General features: G+C 39.9%; 1 protein-coding gene across 6 annotated transcripts in view; it reads left to right on the forward strand.

The window, feature by feature from the left end:
* The window catches only part of MOCS1 (molybdenum cofactor synthesis 1), a 57,292-nt gene that overhangs the window by 27,739 nt on the left and 7,161 nt on the right, over nt 1-22,392 (forward strand). Inside the window, exons 5-12 of one of the 6 annotated variants that reach the window (XM_089529580.1) lie at nt 443-504; nt 1,058-1,169; nt 3,876-3,991; nt 5,838-5,948; nt 9,673-9,793; nt 11,718-11,765; nt 16,295-16,801; nt 20,800-20,844. In XM_089529580.1, the coding sequence (XP_089385706.1) occupies nt 443-504; nt 1,058-1,169; nt 3,876-3,991; nt 5,838-5,948; nt 9,673-9,793; nt 11,718-11,765; nt 16,295-16,801; nt 20,800-20,844 (1,122 nt within the window). Of the gene's footprint in view, nt 1-442; nt 505-1,057; nt 1,170-3,875; nt 3,992-5,837; nt 5,949-9,672; nt 9,794-11,717; nt 11,781-16,294; nt 21,675-22,392 lie in introns of those variants that run through there. The other 5 variants (XM_089529581.1, XM_089529583.1, XM_089529582.1 and 2 more) reach the window with 5 other exon arrangements.

A 22,392-nucleotide genomic window follows, 5' to 3' on the forward strand; every position in this document is an offset into this window, starting at 1 on the left:
CTACATTCCAATCACGAGGCTCATCCCACCAGGTTTCAATGATGCCTATTATATCATATTTGCTTTGTTGTGCTAGGAGTTCAAGTTCATCTTGCTTATTTCCCATGCTCTGTGCATTAGTGTAGAGACATCGAAGACCATGTTTCCCTTTGACTTGCTGCCTGTGCAAGATTTTTTGCCTCCCACTTTTGGGTCCTTGCACTGTTTGTCTTGATCCCTCTATGACAGTTTGACTATTTTCTCCAGCCCTTTTGCCTTCCAGAATACTGTCTCCCTCCCGCACATAACTCAGTTTAAAGCCCTCCTGATTTTAAATGATTGTAAGAATACCGTAGTTGTTAATGTATTTGTATTGATTGTAGTTTATATTTTTAAAAAGTGACCCTTTGCATAATATTTTTCATGAAATCCATGTTGGAATTAATCCTTGTTTATGTTTGAGGTTTCCACAAGGTGATGGAAGGCATTCATAAAGCCCTTGAACTTGGATATGACCCTGTTAAGGTGAGAACCTTCAACATTGCAGGTAGTCTATATATAATTGTAGATTTATAGTTCTTAGTTTAGTCCTTTTAATTATCTAATAATTTTATCAACAGCTGTTTAAATAAAAAAATGTAAATATTTTTGTAGTCTGCATTACTATTTCTAAATCAGAAGGGAAAACAGAAGTGAGTGTAGAGCACTGTGGTCCAACCTGGTGGTTTGGCTATCAGGTATGAGATGTCTAGTCTACACCCTGAATCTTGATAATTGGATTTTAAAATTTTGAAATTTCCTATGTCTAGCTTTCTGATTTTCCATGAGGAATCTCTCTCTCTCCAGATGTTGCAGTACTGCAGTTACCATCAGCCCTAACTATCATGCCCAGTTTTGCGGCAGTTCAGCATTATGTGAAGGGCTAGATGTTTCCCATCCTTGCTGTAAAGAAAAATAATGAAAATTGCCATTTTCAATGAAAGTCTTATAATGCTTCTAAAGACTGTGCATTGACACTGATGATATTGTTTTATAAGCAGTGGTTTCAGTCATCATCATTTTGTTTTTCTCCTTGTAGGTGAACTGTGTGGTTATGAGAGGCCTCAATGAAGATGAGTTGGTGGATTTTGTGGCTCTTACAGAGAAACAGCCCCTGGATGTGCGCTTCATAGAATACATGCCCTTTGATGGTAAGCGCTTCTGCTCCTTTCTGTCCTCTGCTTGGAAAAATGATTGCAGTTGGGCAATCTCCATTTCTTCAGAAGAGGATGGTAGCATTTTATTTATTTATTTAATTCCGAGAACAGTGATGGCAAACCCCCTTTGAACAAATATTGTCAAGAAAACCCTGTAATAGATTCATCTTAGGATCGCCGTACGTTGCAAGCAACTTAAAGACACACAGCAAAAACGATTTATAGTGGGACCTCAGTATCCACAGGGGGATCCATGGATACCAAAATCCGTGGATGCTCAGGCTCCTATCCAGTGCTGTTGCAGTCCTTGTCCTCCTCCTCCTCCTCTCAATTGCTCTCACTGCCCAAGAAAAGCAGCTTCTGCCAGTGGCAGCACAGCCTCTTACAGCCCTGTGTGCAGCTGCCCTGATTCAGAAGAAGCTGCTCTTCCCAGGTGCCAGGAGTGACTGCAAGGAGGAGGAAGAGGACAGTGATGAGGAGGACTGCTAGGAGGAGGAGGAGGAGGAAGGTGGTGGCGCCAGCTGCAACAGCACCGGGTAGGTCTTTATTGAGGGCAACTAGGGGCTTGCCATCCATGAATGTTGCGATCTGTGGATGGCAAGTCTGTAGATAAGGAAGGGCCCACTGTATTTAATATATCATATTTCTTCTGGGGTGGTACCCAAGGAAGCTTGAAGAATATCATTTTCATGATAATTGTCAGTTCTGTGGATTTCAAAAATGTCTGTTTGAAGAGGATCTTGAGCACATCTTAGAAGCATTAGTGTTTGCTGGTCACTGAGAAATGCTGAGAAACAGGAGTAAAAAGCTTCTATGCTGATTGAGTCTCCCTTTTCCAGAATTCCAAAATCTGAAATTTTCCAGTAACCAAAATCTTTTTCCATGGGTGACTGAGGTAGTGACACCTTTGCTTTTTTATGGTTCAATATGCACAAACTTTGTTTCATGCACAAAGCAATTAAAACATTGTATAAAATTACCCTCTGGCTATGTGTATTATGTGTATATGAAACATTGTTTTTTCGTTTGGAATTGGGTCCCAGCTCCAAGATATCTCATTATGTATGCAACTAAAAATTTGCTAAGAAATCTAACATTTCCTTCCAAATTCACACTACTTAATGTAAAAGAAGAAGGAGAAGAAGCTAAGTTTCTCTGTGCTTATGAAGAGTTAACTGGTTAAATTTAGAGGAAACCATGACTTGAGAGTAATGACTTAGGGAGTTGGCTACGTTCAGCTTGGAGAATGGAAAGATTATGAGTTTATGTAGTAGCAGCCTGTAAGTATGTGAAGGGGTTTTATATACAAGACAACAAGTTTGTCTTCTGCAACTCCATAGACCAGGACACAAACCAATGGGTTCAATGATAAGAAAAGAGATTCCACCTGAACATTAGGAAGAAATTCCTGACAGTAAGGACTATTAGACTCTCCTGCACTGGAGGTCTTTAAACAGAGATTGGATGGCCATCTCTCAGGGATGCTTTAGTTGTGGATTCCTGCATGGCAGGGACATACTCTAGGTGGCTCTTTGGATCCCTTCCAACTTTGTGATTCTACAATGACTTGAGGATGAGAGAGAAGTAAGGGTGAAACTCTAGCCATAGCAAAGAAAAGATAAATAGTCTGAGAGCTGCCTGAAAGGAAGAGTCTGAGAATGGAAATGGGGTAGAAGTCTGGTATCCCCAGTAGTCTCATATCTCTCTCTCATGGATTTGAGAAAGACTCCTGGCATAGTTTTTCTTAAGTGCTTTGAAACTTTCTTAATTTGGAAAGGGATCCCCCTTTGAAATTTCTTTGAAATTCCTGTTTGCACATCTTGATGACACTTTCTTTCAGTACAGCACTGTAAACTCAAGTATATTTAGGGCCTCTCCTATCTGTTGTTCACAGTCTTCTAATGAAGTCTCAACTAACAGGTGTCAAGTAGGGATTTTCCCAATGTTTGTTATCATTGCAGCTGTGAGCCGCAAGATACTCATTGGCATCTGAGAATGTGTTAAAAGTCTTCTCTTCTTCATTGTTCATATTAACAGCTGCAGTTCTCTCACTCAATGACCTTCATTTCTTCTGTAGCTTTGCAGATAATAAAAAACAAAAGCATGTTGAGCTACTCTGTACTTTCCTAACGCAAGCTTTTGTGCAGCTTTTACAGCCTTTAGTTTGTCATTGCAGTACCACTACCTGAATGCTACAGTGGTCAGTGGTCATCTTTCCTAGAGGATTCTGGAGTTGCAGTCCAAAAAGTAATCCTTGTCTTTACATTTGAGTCTGGATTGGGGAATATAGGTATGAGATCTTCTTCTGGGTCTTTATATGGGTCTTTTAAAGATTTTTCATTAATCTAGATTAGCAGTTCTTCCCATATTCAGAATCAGGTCAACCATATTTAACTCTTTCAGTACTGCAATATTTATTGCAAAATTTATTCCTGTGCTGTATAATGGGGACTTTCATGGAATTAGACTGTGCAAAGTCATCACTGTTCTTAACATTTATCCAAATGGTTTTTCCTCTGCTGCTTCTCACATATATCTTCATTTCGATAGTGGGTAGGAAATACAAACTTTGCTTTGTTTCATCATTTAATCAGACTACCAAAGAATGCCTTTGTGGGCTTTTGAATTTTTAGATTATCTAAATCTAACCCTTCTGCTGTCTGTTATGAATCAATTATGTTGGCTTCCCTCTCATTCCAGGCAACAAGTGGAACTTCAGGAAAATGGTGAGCTATAAAGAGATGCTGGATACAATCAAGCAGAGGTGGCCACAGCTTGAAAAGCTGCCATGTGAAGAAGCCTCTAGCACTGCCAAGGTAGTACATAGCATGATCAGAGGACTCACTAAAGCTTATTGAAATTCAGATCATGTTTAAAAGTCTTGAGGTTGCTCAATTAAGATTATTGATGGGTATTAGAGAGAGAGGTTGCTGGAGGTATAACTATATGTCTAGTAAGCTGATTGTTAACATCTACAAAGAAAAGGGAGTTGTAAATCTGATGTCTTGCAATCCTCCAAGTTAGGAGATTCTAGCTTCCAAATGTCCAGTGGAATGATAAAGATAATGATTTGTCTCTTTCTTCTGGATATTTAAAGATATCTCTGTGACTATGTCCATGTTGTTCCACTGAAATAAGGGATGTTTCAGCTTTTTTCTGTATAACTATAGCCCTATTCAGTCATTTAGATTCCAGTTAATCTAAAATTACAAAGGGAAGTGTGAATGTGCTAGTCCTGGCCACCATCCCTTCATGTGGGAAGAAAGGGAAGGGGAGAAACATGTAGAGGAGGTGCCATTAAGATGGGGAAGATAGGTTGATAGAAGGAAATAATGGAAAGCATCACTTACAGCAGTAGTACTTCACAGAATGCCATTAGTCAATTGTGACCTAAAACAGTTTCCCAAGAGAGATTATAGATAGGTGTACTTAGAGGTAGCCCTTAGCTCATATCCTGAAATAAGACTTTTCTTAGTTATGTTTGCTGTTCCTAGACAATTCTATGTATATTTGTTTGTTGCCTGTACATGTGCTATACAGATTCAGGGAATCCAAGGCCAATTGTGGTTTTCCAGAATTTGTAAACAAGACTAAATATAGATATGTTCAGTTCATGCACATGATCTGCACATGGTTGGCATATTTCCTTCACAGAAGCATGCTTCGTGCAAGAATGTTGATCGGGTCTCTTTTTACTACAGAACGTCAGAGAAAACTAGTAACGAGAACTTCCCTTTTCTGTATCTCATAGGCAATCTCTCACCACAAAGTTATATAGGGTTATCCCTTCACATAGGGAAAAAGTGACACATCTATAGTAAATGTACTAGTTCAAACACAATTACACTAGATAGTCTTTTATCTCATGGTGACAGCCTATAGATACTCATATGTCATACACATATGCCCAACTATTATTAGCAGTAGTTGGTTGATTTGATTCATATCTTAAAAGTTCAATTAAAATCACAAATCACAAATATCTAAAATCACAAATCTGAAATCACAAGCTACACATTTTTAAGGTTTAAAATATCAATAATAATAATAATAATAGTTTATTTCTTTCCCGCTTTTTCAATTCAGATCAAAGCGGCGTACAAATCCAGATAAAATTACAATAATCAATAAAACAGATAAAACAAGATATAAAACAGCATATAAAATCTAGAACCAGAAATTATAAATATTTTCTAAACCACAATAGAAACAATACAATCAGCACTAGAGACAAAATATCTGTTTATTTTCTGCCAACCCAAAAGACAAAAGTGTGAGGGACAAATATATATTGGTTGAAAAGACTTCCATGTCTGAGATGTCACCACTAAGGAGGCCCTGCCATATGTGGTAGCCCTATGAGCCACAGTAATCTGCAGCACTACCAGCAAAGCCTCTATGACAGATAATAAATCTGGTGTGGTGGGGGCAATACCAGGATAGTCCAAGTATGTTGGTCTCAAGCTATTTGGCGCTTTGTATGTATTGCATTCTACCATTTTTTGTATCCCGTGTAACACCTCGTTTTAATCTCCTAACCTATTTAATGCATTGGAACTGCTATCCTTGTGGACTGGCTAAACATGTAGCTCACATATTAATGATGATGCATGGTGACTGTTCTCTGCTTTCTCTTTCCCATTTCACCCCTGATCACGGCAGGCATATAAAGTACCACATTTCCAAGGACAAGTCAGCTTCATCACCTCGATGTCTGAGCACTTCTGTGGATCCTGTAATAGACTTAGAATCACAGCTGATGGGAACTTGAAGGTAGTAACATGATATTATTCCTCAGTATCTGATGTGCTTGCTGATATTTACATATCAAGTAGATCCAAAGGTCATTAGGCGAAGGAGCCCTAAACATGAGCAGCAAATCAAATGATAAATCTTAATCATTCCTACTGTACATTAAAAAAAATCCTCCTTGAAAAAGCAGCTGAACCTTTTGCTCAGCTGCTGTGACTTGGAAATGTTTCTTTTCTTCCATCCCAGTTTCTTTGCATATATGTTTGAGCTGTAAAAACTAACTGGTGAGAAGCCTGTGAAGATAAACACATTGTTTAGCTTTTTGTCATCTTAAATTGGCAGCAGGCAAGCTACTCCAAGCAACATGACTGGGGATTGGGAAGGGCTTGGCTTTTCTATTTTTCCAGTATCCAGCTTTACAGCAGAACTTCGTTTGATGTGTCAAATCAGGCATGTGTTTCACGGATTGAGCAACTTGATGGGTAGAAATATATCTTGTGTGTGTGTGTGTGTGTGTGTGCTGGGAGTGATTGATCAATGCTTGCTGCCACATTGAAACTGTTGTGTAATTAAAATTAGTTTCAGATTAGTGGTTGGCACTTGTGTTTTGACCCACCTGGTAGTGACAACATAAATTGCCCTAATGCCGATTGACACCAGTTCAGAGGGAGTTCAGAAGCTCATTCTACTTATACAACTGGATCTTCCTATACCAAAAATATTCAAGGAAAGGGTCAGTCTTGTAGTGAAAGCAAATGAGTGGATGGGTGGGAATGCTTTTGGTTATTATTTATTATTATTTATTTCATTTGTATGCTGGCATTCTCCCAGAGAAAGCTCACAGATAAAAACTTTTTAAAAACATTACAATAAAATTCAAAACAGTCAAAATAAAGTAAAAACAGCTTTGTCCTTGTTCTTTTCCCAGGACAGAAATGAAGTGAGCTGCTGAAAGGTAGATTTTGACCCCATACAGACAGGCCAAAATAAAGCTGCTTCGGGTCACTTTGGAGGTATGCTGTTTAAATGATGCATGCGTACTAAGAGTGCAGAAGCCACGCCAAAGCCACGATCCAGTAATAAGGACTGGAGTGCAGCTTTGGTGCAGCTTCTGAACTCTTAGTACGCATGCATAATTTAAACAGCATACCTCCAAAGTGACCCAAAGCAGCTTTATTTTAGCCTGTCTGTATGGGGCCATAGCTATCTGGAGAAATTTTCTTTTTGTGACTACATCTCTTAGAACACCCTAGCTAGCATGGCCACTATGGTATTCTGGGAAATTGTAGTCCAAAAGAGGAACTTTTCTAAGCTCAAGCTTTCTCTTCCTCTTCTGCCAAATCTTGGTGTGTGTTTTTTAAACACCTCCATGCTACCCATTTGCGTGAGTTTATTTGTAATATCATGCATGTTGCAAGACTTGGGTGGATACAGCAGTTGTTGTTGTTGTGTACCTTCGAGTTATTTCTGATATATGACACCCCAAGGCAAACCTATCTCGGGTTTCTTGGGAAGATTTGTTTACAGGGGGTTGCCTTTGCCTTCCTCTGAATCTAAGATAGTACGACTTCTCCAAGGTCACCACATAAATTTCCATGGCCAAGTGGAGAATCAAACTCAAGTCTCCAGAGTCATAGTTCAATGCTCAAACCACTATACCATGTTGGCTCTGACCTGATCTGCTAAGCCCCAGTTGTCAGCTCTTAATTCTAAAGAAAATTGGACAGTGATTGCCTTGGCTGCTAATGTTTATCTAACATCTGCCTCTGCTTAAAAACAATAAAAAACGATGTTCTGAGAAGCTGAAATGGCTTTCCTCATAACAAAAAGTTAACTTTTAAAAAATGTTCTTGGGACATTTTTGATGCAGCTTAGTCCTAACATGTAATGATGGTTTTCCCCTGGCTAAGGCTTAACTGTTTAGTTTAACTACAAAGCTCAGTCTTGAAGTTTTTGTAATGAATTTAAAACTGTGGTTGTTCCCATGCAGTTTTGGTTCATGAAGTTTTGGTTCTTCTCAGTGGTTGCTATTCAGTAGAAGGTGGCCTCTGCACCTGGAAGGATATGTATATAAGGATACCTGGAAAAGCATTTAATTAGTTTAGTTCACAACAAGTCTTTTCTGTTTAATACTATTAAAATATTCAGTGGGGAAGGGTGAAATGTATTTTGCACAAGGGCCCACAGCATAGTATGGCCATCACTGACCTCACAGTCTAGGATGAAATACCTTTGAAACTGGAGATCCTGGGAGTTCAGGTGTCTCTGTGAAGCAGCCTTTCACCTTAGGTTAGGGGTAGGTTGTCAGCTGCCTTTTCAAAGTGAACATTGCATGGACTGTCAACACAGCTGTTGAAGGAAGGATTGTCTCATTTCAATTGCATATACAAATCCCCTGTTGAGGATTTACCTTGCTTAATTGGGCTCAAAGCATTTTGGAGACTTCTGGATCTGGCTGTAATTTTAGGGACTGTTTCATAAACATTTCTCTATTACTTAATGGTTAATGTGTGGCCTCCTGATGTTGCTGGATTGGAGCTCCTATGAGTCATAGCCACCGATATTGTTTGAGAAGTTGTTGTTATTTATTCATTTATTTCCACCTTCCACCCAACAGTGGGATTCAAGGCATCTAACGACATACCTAAAACAATATAGATTAAAAATCACAGTACAACCCCCTGTAACCACAGGGGGGATATGCCCAGATTTACCACAGTAAGCAAAAATTGTGGATAATGTCAAACCCTATATTCTGGTGGTAGTTGACCATAAGTTTGCAGTGGAGGACCTAAAGATGCCTTTTTTTCTCTTGGACGTGGGTAAGTGAAACCGTGGTTACCAGACCCACAGATACCGAAGTCCTGCTGTATAGAAAAATTGTGCTAAAAGTACAGGTGGCCCTCTATGTCCACAAATTCTTTATCCGCGGATTCAGCCATCCACGATTTGAAAATGTTCTTCTCCCCTGCCAAAAATTATAAAAGTACACCTTGATTTTGCTGTTTTGTATAAAGGATATTATTTTATATGCATTGTATATAATGGGACTTGAGCATCCACCAGTTTTGGCATCCATGGGGGGAGGTGGTCCTGGAACCAAACCCCAGCGGATATCAAGGGCCCAGTGGATAAATATAAAATTATGTAAAAAGCAGTTAAACAGTTTATCATCTTAAAACATTAAAAACATTTACAAGTTGTTGAAAGATTATATGGACCAACAAACAAAAAGGTTGGAATCTAACAACATCTGGAGGGGCAGCCATTTCACATTCCTGTTGTAAAGTTACTTTAGTGCAAACAAGCCATGTTGTGTAAATCTCTCCTCTGTTAGATACTGAGGGAAAGATATTGCTTGATTAAGCAGCAAAAGTTATTTAGGAAAAAGGAATTTCATGATAAGGATTCCATATAGACTTAAAAAGATTAACTTGGGATGCTACATGATTAAGAGAGATAAAAGCTTGGAGTCCATGGAGAAATGGGAAGTTGTCCCTAAGAGTATCAGTTTAATGAAGTGAAGACACAATCAGACAACAGCAGAAAAGAAAAGAAGAATGCACTAGGTGATCCTGATTATACCTGATGTGCCATAGGTACATAGTTCTTAATGCAAACATTGCAGCTTTCTCCTCTACTAGCCCTCTCATCTTCTTTCTCCTTGTTTCAGGGGTAGTTCTTAATACAAACATTGCAGCTTTCTCCTCTACTAGCCCTCTCATCCTCTTTCTCCTTGCTTCAGGTGTGCCTTTTTGGAAACTCAGAAGTGTCCTTGCGGGATCACCTACGATCTAATGCCTCAGAAGAAGAATTGATTCAAATTATTGGTGGGGCTGTTGGCCGGAAAAAGAAGCAACACGCAGGTATTTTATAGTCTCCCACAACTATAAGCTGTACTGTACATGGAGTGCCCAAGTCTGTAACAATATATGAATTGCCGTATATACTCGACAACCGCATGGGGAAATCTGAGAGAGCTGCTATCACATTACCACACTTATTTACCTCGTAAATAAGTCAAACTGGGATTTTGAGGTCAATTTTTGGGCATAATTGTTTAGACTTATAGATGAGTATATACGGTAAGTCATTTATTTTATCCATCTCTTCTCAGGTCTTATTAATTTTTAACATGAAATAATAATAATAATAATAATAATAATAATAATAATAATAATAGGATTTATTTATATACCGCCCAATCACTGGGAATCCGAGCGGTTTATAGCAGAGGGGATAATAGACAGTTCCCTGCCCACAGGCTTACAATCTAAAAGACACCACACAAAAGGAGAAGGGAATGGTGAGGGGGGGAGGGGATCAGGTCCAGCATTCTTCTCTCCCTCTGAGGCCTGGACCAAGGCAGATGGACCGGAGGGAGGGCTCTTCTTCTTCAGGCTAGGCCTGGTGGAATCCTTTTGTGTGCTATTTGTAACAAATGGCAACTGTTCACGCCATTTTTTGCTTTTTTTATTTAAATTGTAATTCATAGATTTGACAAATACAACACAACAATAATTGCACTTGTACACAGTTATTTCAATTTAACATGTAATCCGTCTCTATAGCAGCTTCAGTTTTGCATCTTTCCCTATCGTCTTATTGTTACCAATCTTCTATTAAACTTATTGAGAATTCTGTTATCCCTTGTCTGGGACAAAGATTTCCAGTTAACAGGCACAACCACCTAATGAAAATCTTAAGAATAAGTTGAAATAATGACTTCTTCTAAAAAAGAAGAAAGAGAAAAGCAAGCATTATAAACATTATAATAGAGGGGGGGGGGAAACATGGGTGGTCTGTTTCGTGTGTTATGCTTGTACCTTTTTTAAAAAAAAGTTTTTTATCCTATCTGGCAACAACAACAAAAAATGGTTTGTAGTGTTGTGACATTTTGAAAGTTTTAATTGTGGCAAGCATTGCATTTGTAAATTCTCTATTATTCTGGTTGCTCCACCCCAAAGAGATGGCAATACTACTGTTGATCAAAGGCTAAAAAGTGGATTGGTAAAATCACATTGACCATTATATGGGTGCCATTCTGCCAGGAAAACAGAGCTCTGTTCTGCTTACTTGGAAAATGTTTTAAATCTGCCTATCTGTTGATTTGCCCTATGTTTGATGAATCGGCAGAGCTTTAAGACCTACCAAAATTCTGCAACCCAAAAACCCTTACTCTTGTTGTTATGATCCTTGAACAGTAAGGTGAACTTCCACATGGAGACATGAACAGTTTTACAGCACATGAGACCTGTCTGGATATCCCAGAAACAGAACAGGCAGACTGTAGGCAGGCAGGATTTTTCTTGTCACTTGAACCCTGAGATCTCCTAATCAGGCTGTGGTGTGAAAGACAGAATTTAAAATAAAAATTGAGCCCAGGATGTATTTTATGTATTACAATAAAATGTACAGAGCTTCATAAAATTATCCTCCTACTTATCTTTTTTCCTTCTCCTCGGAGCTGGGATAGGAAGCATTTTATTGTTGTTATTAATAAATTGGGAGCAATTCTTGCTAATCACCAAGTAGATAAAAATCCACCTGCCAACACAATTAGAAGGCTCTAACTGTGTATCCTGTAATGGCCTTGTAGTCTGGTTCTGTTTACTACAGCTACTTTTATCTGATTGATAAACAATGCTGAAGAGGCTCTGTATAAGGATAAATTGTGTTTTTTTCAGCTGTGCACTTCTAAATACCTTTTCTGATCAAAAGGTAGTGCATCTAGATGACTTAAGACTTCAGGACCCTCTGATTCTTGTCTGTTTATTCTTTTGTTCCAAGGCATGTTCAACATTTCCCAGATGAAGAACAGACCAATGATCCTCATTGGTGGGTGACCAATCAGTACGTAATAAACTCTACCATAATGCTTCTTTTACATTTGCCTGTGAAGCGGCATTGAACTTAAGTTATATAAAAGTGTAATGTGACACTACATTACCTAGAGGAAGAGCTAATACTTAAAGAGGGAGAGAGAATATACAGCCTATTTAATGAAATCCTCAGTCTTTTGGGCTGTTCACATCAACTTAAAACTGAACTCTCAATCTAGTTGTCCAACATTATGGAAGTTTATAAGCTGTTAAGCAGTGGTGGTGCATTTTATGAAGAATCTGAACCTGAGTATTTGTATGAACTGTAAAGAAGCTATTCAAGATGCTGAATCCTGTTGGTGACTGTGTATGTTCCTTCAAATTGCCTATCTACTTATGGCAAGCCCATGAATTTTATAGCATTTTCTTAAACAAGAAGTACTCAGAGGTGGTTTTGCCAGTCACTGCCTCTGAAATATAGCTTTTAAAGTTCAGAGCAAATTCCTCATTCCACTAACACAAGCCAGTTGCGCTCTCTTTCCCCCTCCCCGCTTAACAGGTGAGGAGCTCATCATGCCTCCTTTTCTCTGAGTTCTTACTGCTTTAAAATTAGATGTGTTGTCAGAATTGTGTAGCTTGGGTATGGATAATTTGAGAAACAGGAACAATTAACAACCAACATTTCCACAGCAGGAGAGAACTAAGTGGTAAACCAGTAACCATCCCAATGGTGCTCTGTTGAGATATGTTTGGGGGCTTGCCTGTAATTGAGCAAGACACATGGGGGAGAGCAAAGGAAGCTAGATGCGAAGATGGGATCCTTCCAGCTGGTTTTGGAATGGCAATCTGGCTGCCTTCAGCATATTACATTGCTAAGAACTAGATTGAGTCTGACAAGCATGCATTCTGCATCTTGGGAAAACTAACCACTGGCATTCTCAGTACAAAAACAGCATGGTCTTTGTTACCAGAGTTGAGCTAGGAGCCAGCTTCATCATGACACACAGACTAGTGGGGGCATATGGAAAACAGCTTCTTAATTTGGGCTTCAAGTTGATTGCATAGTTTCAGTGAACCCAGTTAGCATGTGAAGAGGCAGAAGGAAATGGTGGAGACCACCAAGGAGAGGTTGAGGAAATGTAGGCTCCACAACATACCAAATGAATGCTATACAAAGAAATAGTTGCATTGTTCTGCTGTCTAAGATATTGCCATGCTCCCCTTCATTGCTTCAATTTAACAGGGGTCTCTGTACTCTGGTCTCAGGTTGTTGTTTTTCTCTTTTGAGGCATGTTCTTTCACTGTCACTGTGGGAAGTTTGGCAGGATATGAACAACAAAAATGTACTCAGTAAAGGCTTTTGCAGCATTGACATCAATGCAAACATGTCTGTGAACTAGTGGTATCTGATTATAAATAATAGACATTGTCTTCTGAATCATAGACTGAACCCCCACATTGGCTTACTTCATATGCCATAGTTCCTTCTCCGTCTGCATTTGTGCAGTCACAGAGGCAGCCTTCCATGTCCCTTGTGGCTTGAATAATCTTTACTTATGCAAAGTATCTAGTATTTTAAGTTTTTTTCCTCCACTGCTGAGATGTCAATCAATTCCTCTTGAGTCATGGGACAGCATGTATTTTTTATGTATTTTGAGATGTGAAGAACTAAAAAGAATACCAGCACACATGTAACCTGTTATGCTGTCCAATAAATGGTGAGGAGTTTAGCCTAGTTGGAGGCCTTAATCTATTCCTTCCTGAAACTAAATTTTAATCTTAGACCTGTGGAGTCCAGTGTATTGGAAGGACCATACAATATTCATAGAAGCACAGACTCTTATAGTTGGAAGCGGCCTCATGATATAGTTGGCCTGTGCTTTGAGCTGTTTTTGGTTGTCTCTCAAATTCTAGAAATAAAATAGGGCTTTTCAAGGAACAGAATCTTCATAGTGAAGCAGATGGAGAAGGAGGAGAAGACTGTGCTTAACCTTCCTAAAGGTACACCTCATTAGAGAAAGATTTGGCTACCTCTTTATATCTTTTGCCCCCCCTTTTCTTCTCTCACTCATAAAGAGAATTGCTTCCATTATGTTTAACAATCTCCTTTTGACTTGGTCCTTGGCACTGAACTTCAGAATTACCACTGCCAGGGGATTAATAAGAAGGGCAAAGAGGTTCAGTTCCCAGTGGACTTGGAGCTTAAGCTGGCAAATCTCCCAGCCAGAGCAAAGGTAATGTGTGTCACTGAGGGAATCTGAGCCTGCAGCAGCAAAGCTCCAAGCATGACGTGTCTGTTGTTAATACAGCAAGAGCTAGCAAGCTGCAGCAAGAAATGCTCCTTTCTTGTAGTCACTTAAAGTGCTTATCCATTCCCCCTTCAGGTTCTCAAAAAAGGAAAAGATTATTCCTACTTTGAAGCTTTGGCAGCTAGTCCAAATGAAGATGTTGAGAGCAGAGTCCTATAAAGGACTAAAGCAGTCATGAAATTTCTTCAATTTAGTTCCTGCTTGATTTAATGAGACACTGCTATGAAAGAGGGAGCTTGTCAATATGATACACCCATTCCTGAATTTTAGAATCTGTTAGGGAAGGAAGAATGGCTATGGGTAGGGAATCAGCCATTTTAGGAGTAAATCTGCCTGTGGGGTGCAACAATTATGGGAAAACCTTGGCATGAAATACTGTTGTGGCCCATGAGAGATTCTCATCCAATTCAACTGCTTCTCTGTTCTTATCTCTGATCACTGATTACCATAAGAGATTTCTTTACCTTCCCACTTGGACTGAGGTGTTTTAAAAAAAAAAAAAAACCTCAATTACTGTTATTAAAGGTTTTCAAAAACTTAAAGGGAGAGGGATTTGGGAGGGAATTAGTGTTGGAATAGGGCTTCCCAACACTGTGACACACATCACCTCCTCTCACCCAAAAAACCAACCCTGCCTTGCTGCAGTGAAGTTTTCAAAAACACTCCATTAATGTCAATGAAAGCTAGTGGAAGTGAAGGAGAGAGAGAATAGGGTCAGGCCAATTAAGTAGGGGACACATGCCAGCAAGTGGGTGGCCACACCCATGACTGCCATTGGACCTCAAGAAAAAAAGCAACCAAGGCTCTAAAACCCAGGAATTTTGGCAGCTTGTGATCAAATTTTGACACAGGTTAAGAGTTCTGAGTTAAATTAACAGCTTATTTTTCAAAGCCCATCCTGATTGTCCTTCTCTGGGTGTTTCCTGGGGACAGAGTTCAAGGTCAGAAACTTTTTTGGGTGCAAGCACTGCCTGGATGCACTTAAAATGGCTCTGTAATTTACATCTATAATGTTTTCAATCATTTGAAAGTGCAGAGAGCTAGTTTTATGTATGTTTTATGCTACTTTTATTTATGTTTATAGCCATGCATGGATTAGAAGCCATCCTTTGCTTCATGGCTCATAATGTCTGTTGGGCCTAAATCCAGTGGCTCATCCCTACTGGGATAGACCTTCTGAATCAGTGGCATTTACAGAAGCTGTAGCTTATAATTCAGCAGTTGATTCCGTAGGTCTACAGTGGCTCAGTTGAGCATTTAGGATTCCTGCATCAACCACTTTCTTCCAATTTTTCAAACAGAAAATAATGATTCTAATGACTATGGAGAAAGTTCTTTTAAAGAGAAAAATAATATGGCATAGGTTTCACTCCAGTATGGCTCAGCGTCGCATAGCAGGTCCACAGACATGCATAGACTGAGCCATACACCACCACCTGACTTACTGAACAGCCTCTGAAGGCTGTCCCACATGCACAGCTATTCTCTAATTCATGGGGAGCAGGCAGCATCACAGAAGCATGTTTTGCTAAGTCCTCATACTTTACTTGATCTCAGTACTGATGACATCATTTTGCACGTGGCTTTGGGGAAATGCTTCTATGACCCTGTCCACTTCCCACAAAGCCATGGAATGGCTGTGTAGGGGCACCAGAGCCTGTTCAATTAGTGTGGGGGAGGGGGAGGGGGGTGGCTTACCTTTCATACTTCTAGTTTTCAGTGATAACAGATGATAAACTACTATGATTTTGTAATGGTTTAAGTATCCATAAATCTGACACAAAATAGATGAGATGCACTTGTATTTATGTAATCCTCTGCTGTGGTCCCTTGCAGAATTGGTGCAATTTAAGGTGTGTTGTGAGCCTACACAAACCCATTGTGAATTTTGACTTTTTCTCTCTTTGAATGAATCCTGTATGAAACTTAATTTGAAGCACCAGTATGTTTTTTTCCAATTGCAAATTGCCATGTGACACAGGGAAATGATGTTTGAGAAACACTAACAAAATCCTGCCCCTCATGAAAGTTACTGCAGCTAGTTCTCTGGATTTTACTTCCATTTCCCCAGACAATTGCATTCTAACAATTGCTGAAAGCCATGGCAAAGTAAGGTATTTTTCTCTATATCCCTCATGCTTCACAGGGTTTCACAGAATGCTGCATAAATTCACTAGTGTTGTTTTTCTTTCTAGCTAGCTAGCTAAAACTCTTCTTTTGTTGTTTTTCCCCCCAGAAGCAACATCGAGGTCATTCCCATTGCTCCAAGATCCCCTGCAGAAACAACTAAGTTCAAGTGACTGGGACCAGAGTCTTAGCCACTGGTTGACTCTGAGAAGGGGTTTATCCAAACAGATGGGGAAAACATTTAAGAAAAATGTGTTTACAGGACATGATGCCTTGCCAGGTTCTTGTTCAGCACGACAGCTTGCAGCAGGAATTCAGCAAGCTCAGCTCAGTAGCAGTTTCCTTCTCCAAAAAATCTTGAGCTCCACTTTAGACACAAAGTGCCTTTGGACAGGAATTCTTCTCTCCAAGCAGACTCCTTGTATGTTTAGAGGCCTTCACTCTGGGATGGTGAATAACCAAGCAGAGAAAAAGATGTGTCTTCCAGCTGCCAAATGTCTTGGTGCTTCTGATCATCTAACCCACGTTAGTGACAAGGGCCGTGCATCAATGGTGAACGTGGGCAAGAAGCCAGACTCAGAAAGGACTGCAGTGGCTAGTGCTGTGATCCGTTTGGGTGAGAAAGCTTTTAACCTGGTGCAGCAGAACCAAATGAAAAAAGGGGATGTGCTGACAGTTGCCCAGATAGCGGGGATTCAAGGAGCCAAGGTGACCAGTCAGCTGATCCCACTGTGCCACAACATCCCACTGAATCTGGTGGAAGTTGATCTGAGTCTGGATCAGAGCAAACATGCTGTGGTGATCCGGGCTCTGTGCTGCAGCCACGGCAAAACGGGTGTGGAGATGGAGGCTTTGACGGCTGCCAGTCTAGCTGCCTTAACAGTATATGATATGTGCAAATCTGTCACTCACGACATGGTCATTGAAGAGGTGAAACTGCTCAGCAAGGAAGGAGGACAAAGGGGAGATTTCCACAGGAACTAAAGACAGAGGCTAAAGGTTCTGAACCAAGTGCCATCTGCATGACACAGCATCATTTTTACACACTAAGAATTGGGGTTCCAACCAGTAGGAATCGAGCACAATTTGAGTTGCCACTCTGTTGCTACTGGATTGACAGCTGTTTAAATAACTTGTCTGTATTGAATTATGTTAGGATCATCTCATAGAGCAGCCTTCCAATAGTTTCTAAATTCCTACCTTTTAGGCTTGCTGGAATGTAGGCTGTATAGAGCACAATCACTTTTCTAGTTTCTTACAAGGCTGCCATTTCAGAATTCAGAGTCATTGTTTTCATCTGCACTAAAACAAAACACTTGCATAACAGAATATACATCAGAATAATCTGATGTAGAATTAGGAATAGGAGGAAATAAATTTAGTGGTAACTAGACATCTTTAATGGGTTGTCAATGATTTTCAATAACACACATGGGTCTAACATTGGAAAATATAAACTGTGATCCATCTGACCACTTTCCAGATCTTGTGGCCACACAGAATTGCGGTCAGCGAGCATATCCTCAGTTTTACTTTTGAAGATGGAAAGCTGTTGTATCCAACTGGTGAAATGTATATTGGATACACAAAACATATTCCTAATTATGTGCTCTGAGTCTTTGGATTCCCAGTGATGTCAAGTACTTATGGGACACATCTTGCACAAACAATTGGCTGCAGAGTTGTGCCTAGCATAGCTAAATATTTCACTTCCTTCTAATATGCCGCCTTTATAGAAAACAATCTTCTTTATACGTGCTAGACTTATTTTTCATTTGCAGATACTAAAAGGAGCATTCTGTTTGGCTGCACACACTTCTTGTGCAGAAACCTTTCCTATAGTGGTTTTCTGCCATTTCTTCAAAATGTTATCAATTTTTTATCTGGAGTCTCTTCTGTGTTTTTGCCTGCCATGTACTTCATGGCAGTGTTCACTAGAATTGTAACAAAACAAGAACCTCACAGTTTTAATCACTTTGCAAAAATTCATGTTTATATTCTAATCTAGTTTATTCCAATGTTTGGTTAAGAATGCTCTTGTATGTAAGGACTTTCAGATGCAACCCAAAGCAATTTCGCATTGGCAAGTTAATTTTGAGCATTGTTGCCTTAAAATTCAAGAGGACATAGGATGAAAGGGCATCTTTTCCTCCTCTTCTACATGTTTTGCTTCTCAGGCTCACACCTGATCACCCCTCCCTTCATTATCTGTCCCCTTTTCTACATGCACAGAGACTGAATTATTGCTTCAGCTTCAGTAAAAAGTCCCCTAAAAAGTTGCCATTGAAAAGTTATAATTTTTAAAAGCTCAAAATTTAAAATCATGTCCTTTTCTTTCTTGGACATGGTTAAAAGATATGGCTGAAGTTTTGTTTTAAGCCTTGCAACCACGTTCCTGCTTATTCTCCTAGGTTATGTTTTGAATTTCATTCAGATTTTCAAATTAGGTTGCAGGGAATGTTTAGTGTTAAGAGACAAAAAGTAGTGAAGAATGCCTCAAGTTTTGGACACAAGAAATGAATGAGAAGGAAACTCAACTCCCACTTCATTAGATTGGGCAGAGAAGTTGACCTTGTAACTTTCCAGTTGCCTTTGTCTGCACTTATATCAGGGTGGGCAAAGTGCAGCCCACAGTCCACATGCAGCCCGTGGTATTGCCCAGAAGCCCCTCCAGATAACCCCTCCACTTTAAAACTTCAGGGTTTTTTTGCACCCCAGATCTCATGAAAACTGCGTAAAAAGGCAACAGTTTGCTCTTCTAACTGCCCTGGTCCCTCAAACCTCCCCAAAACAAGCCAGGTTGGGGGGGGGGGGAGAGATTGGCTAAAAGTTAGCTAAAAAGGTACCCAGAAATGACTTTTTATGCTGCTGCAGCCCACCAGGTGGTTGCAAGAAGGAAAAATGGCCCATGCCCTGCTTGTAGTTGCCCACTCCTAACTTATACTTCGTAACTATTTCACAATCACAGATTTCCTCCCAGGTTTTTGTAGGGTAAAGCAACATTCCAGGATGCAGTTTTAAGCCCTTCCTTACCTAAATTAATTGCTATGTGCAGCAGATAATCTAAGGCTGTTGTCCTATAGATGCAGTTCAAATTTTAAGCAGCAACCCACCCACACATGAAGCATTGGGGCAGTACAGTCAGGTGGCTAGAAGCTGTCCTTGTAAGCCCTGCATATGTGCTGCAGCATCTGTAAGCTGCAGCACAAATGCACCGCCCAAAGGGAGCCGCTCTAGGCGGCTCCTTTTTGCGCCATCATAAGGGCTGCAACACAGCCCTATGATGTCTCTTCCACCCAGGGGCGCTCGGGCGCCCTTACGTCATGAGGCTGTGCCCCGTATGGACAAGACTGCAGCCTTGTGACATAAAGGCGCCGATATTAAGGCTTGGCGCATATGGATGCTGCGCCATATCGAGCCATAATATCAGTGCAAACGGCCTGCCTGTACTGGGCCTATGAATGCAAAGCTATGCCACCTGTTGGCTTCCTTTCTTCAGTACCTATTTCCTTCTCCTTTTTGCATATTTTGGTGCATTGGGACAACTGCATAGTTGCTGAAATAGTGCTGTAAGAAAATATTGACCTGATTATTTACAGCTTGCTTTAGAACTATATCTGTCTATATAGGTGTCCCTGATATCTCTAACTAGCTGGACCAACAGTATCATAGAATCATAGAGTTGGAAGAGACCGCACGGGCCATCCAGTCCAACCCCCTGCCATGCAGGAAATCCAAATCAAAGCATCCCCAGCAGATGGCAATCTAGCCTCTGCTTAAAGACCTCCAAGGAAGGAGACTCCACTACACTCAGAGGGAGTGTGTTCCACTGTCGAACAGCCCTTACTGTCAGGAAGTTCTTCCTAATGTTGAGGAGGAATCTCTTTTCCTGTAGCTTTCCTGTATCCACCAAGTCCACAAAGTTTGTTGCATAAATGGTTCTTTAACAAAATGTAAGGTAGATGGAAACCAAATAGAATCCAGAAAATAATAAAATGGGCAGGCAACTGTTTTTAGGTATGGTTCAATTTTTGCCCTTTAGTAATATCAGAAGGCCTCACAAAGCCAAGAATGTTTTTAAAAACACCCCACGAATGATCAGAAGTAAGTTCTGGCTTTGAAAAACCGGTTTTTAAATTTTAAATGGCACAAATGGCCTTTGGAACCCACGTAAAAGGTGAATTGCCACTCTTGAAGGGAATTTCTTTGTGTCTTTTCTCTTCTTTTGGCCAGAAAAGGGGGAATCTGGGGAGTCAAAGACAAGAAAAGCAGACGGGGCTCATGTGACCTACTTTGCTCACACCTTTGGGAAAAAATACCCCATCTTTTTTTTTAATTTCACTTGTCTTTGAATTGAGCCCCATCAGTGGTGCTTGCTTTTCTCATTTACTGGCAATGAATTATTGCTGCTTTGCACTTATGTGTATTTTACCTGTATAGTAATGATTTCACATTAGGGAAGATGATGTAAAGCAGCCGAAGTGCTATTTTTACCATGGGGGCATTCATTATGTAGTCAACATAGTATGCAATAGTTATTTCTGTGTAAGAAAAAGTGTATTGTCTGAAGCCACAGTTAGACACAAGGTAATGTAGTTTGCATTTCTTACTCAGGTGCTGGTGTCCTGAAACTGCTGCATCAGAAAATAAATACTCCAGGTAGCGTATTATGAGATTAAAAATCTGCAGGATCTGCCATAACTGTATTCTATGTATCACATTATGAAACTAATCAGCGGAACAAGATTACAGCTGGGGCTTGTTTAAACTTTGTTTTTCAGCACATTCACAGTGATAGACAGTGGTCTTCTGGTGCAGGAAGCCAGAATGGTCTTGGGATGTTAGGATAATACTCAACTCCTATAAGAAGTTAGTATTAAAAGGAATTTTATTTGGTAAGATAGTTGGTTTGGCTTGGCTTTTATACCTTGAGCAATATTTCACTTACAAACGTAAAGGGTATGAAACTACCAAGACCAATCTACCAAATATGAAATAGTCCCCCTCCCACCCACCCCCCTTTTTTTTTGTAAGCTATGAAAAATTTCTTCTCTCAAGCCTTTTTCATTTCTTTGCTAAATGCACTGACATGATTTCATTCTAAAGGGCTTAAAATCAAGACGTTTTTTAAAATGCTGGCTCTGAATATGCTGTATTGATTTCTGCAAAATCTGTGCAGTAATTCATAACAGGGTATGTAGATAGGAAGCTTTTGAAAACTGAAATTGTCCTTAAGTTTGCCTGTGAATGAATTGATTAGTCTACATGCTTATGGGTTTGGCAAGATTTTTTTTTATCCCTTTGTGGACTGAGTTTTTAAAAAGATTGTAGTGCCAAAACAGAGCACAATATAACAACCTCTTGGCTCTACATGTTGGCATGTGTTGGGTCAGAATTATTTAGAAACAGATTTATGGAGGTATTGGGATGGGTGTGTGCATACACTGTTCTACTCTTTTTATAATAAAGAACAATTGTGAACAGTTCAAGGGTATTGGACTCATTTATTATGGTGTGCATTTAGATCTGTCCATTTTGTTGATGGATGAAAAAATGAACATGGGAGAGGTCAGAAGTAACCAGGTTAGATCACTTGTGAAGACTCTTCTGAGTGCGGTTCCATTTACAGCTCCTCCACTCTTATTTGTCTTCAGTTTGGGGGACAGTACCTCCATGAATCTATGCTATGCACTGCAGAAATATTCCAGTTTTAGACTGCTTTAACTGCCATGGCTCAATCCTAGGGAATTCTGGGAACTGTAGCTTTGTGAGACGTTGTAGCCTTCACTGTCAGAGAGCTCTGATGCCACAGGAAACTATAATCCTGCCTCGATCTGCAGGAGGAGGTGGGAAATATAAATTATTATTATTATTAATAAGAGGAGCCTTTGCTGAGTATCCTTTGGGTTCGGCCGGTCAACCAGTTACTAATCTACCCAACAGTTGTATTGTTTCGGTTGAATTTTACTAGCTTGTTTGCAAGAATGTCATAGGGGACCTTGTCAAAGGCCTTACTGAAATCAAGATATGCTGTGTCTACACCATTCCCTTCATCTACCAAGCTGGTAATTTTCTCAAAAGACATCAGATTAGTCTGGCATGATTTGTTTTTCAGATACTCATGTTGACATTTTGTGATTATGGCATTCCCTTCTAAATGTTCACAGGTTCTCTGTTTAATTATCTGCTCTAGAATCTTTCCTGGTT

The sequence above is a fragment of the Sceloporus occidentalis genome, unplaced genomic scaffold, assembly GCF_023333645.1.
Source record: "Sceloporus occidentalis isolate IW3139 unplaced genomic scaffold, rSceOcc1.0.p SCAF_6, whole genome shotgun sequence".
Taxonomy (NCBI): domain Eukaryota; kingdom Metazoa; phylum Chordata; class Lepidosauria; order Squamata; family Phrynosomatidae; genus Sceloporus; species Sceloporus occidentalis.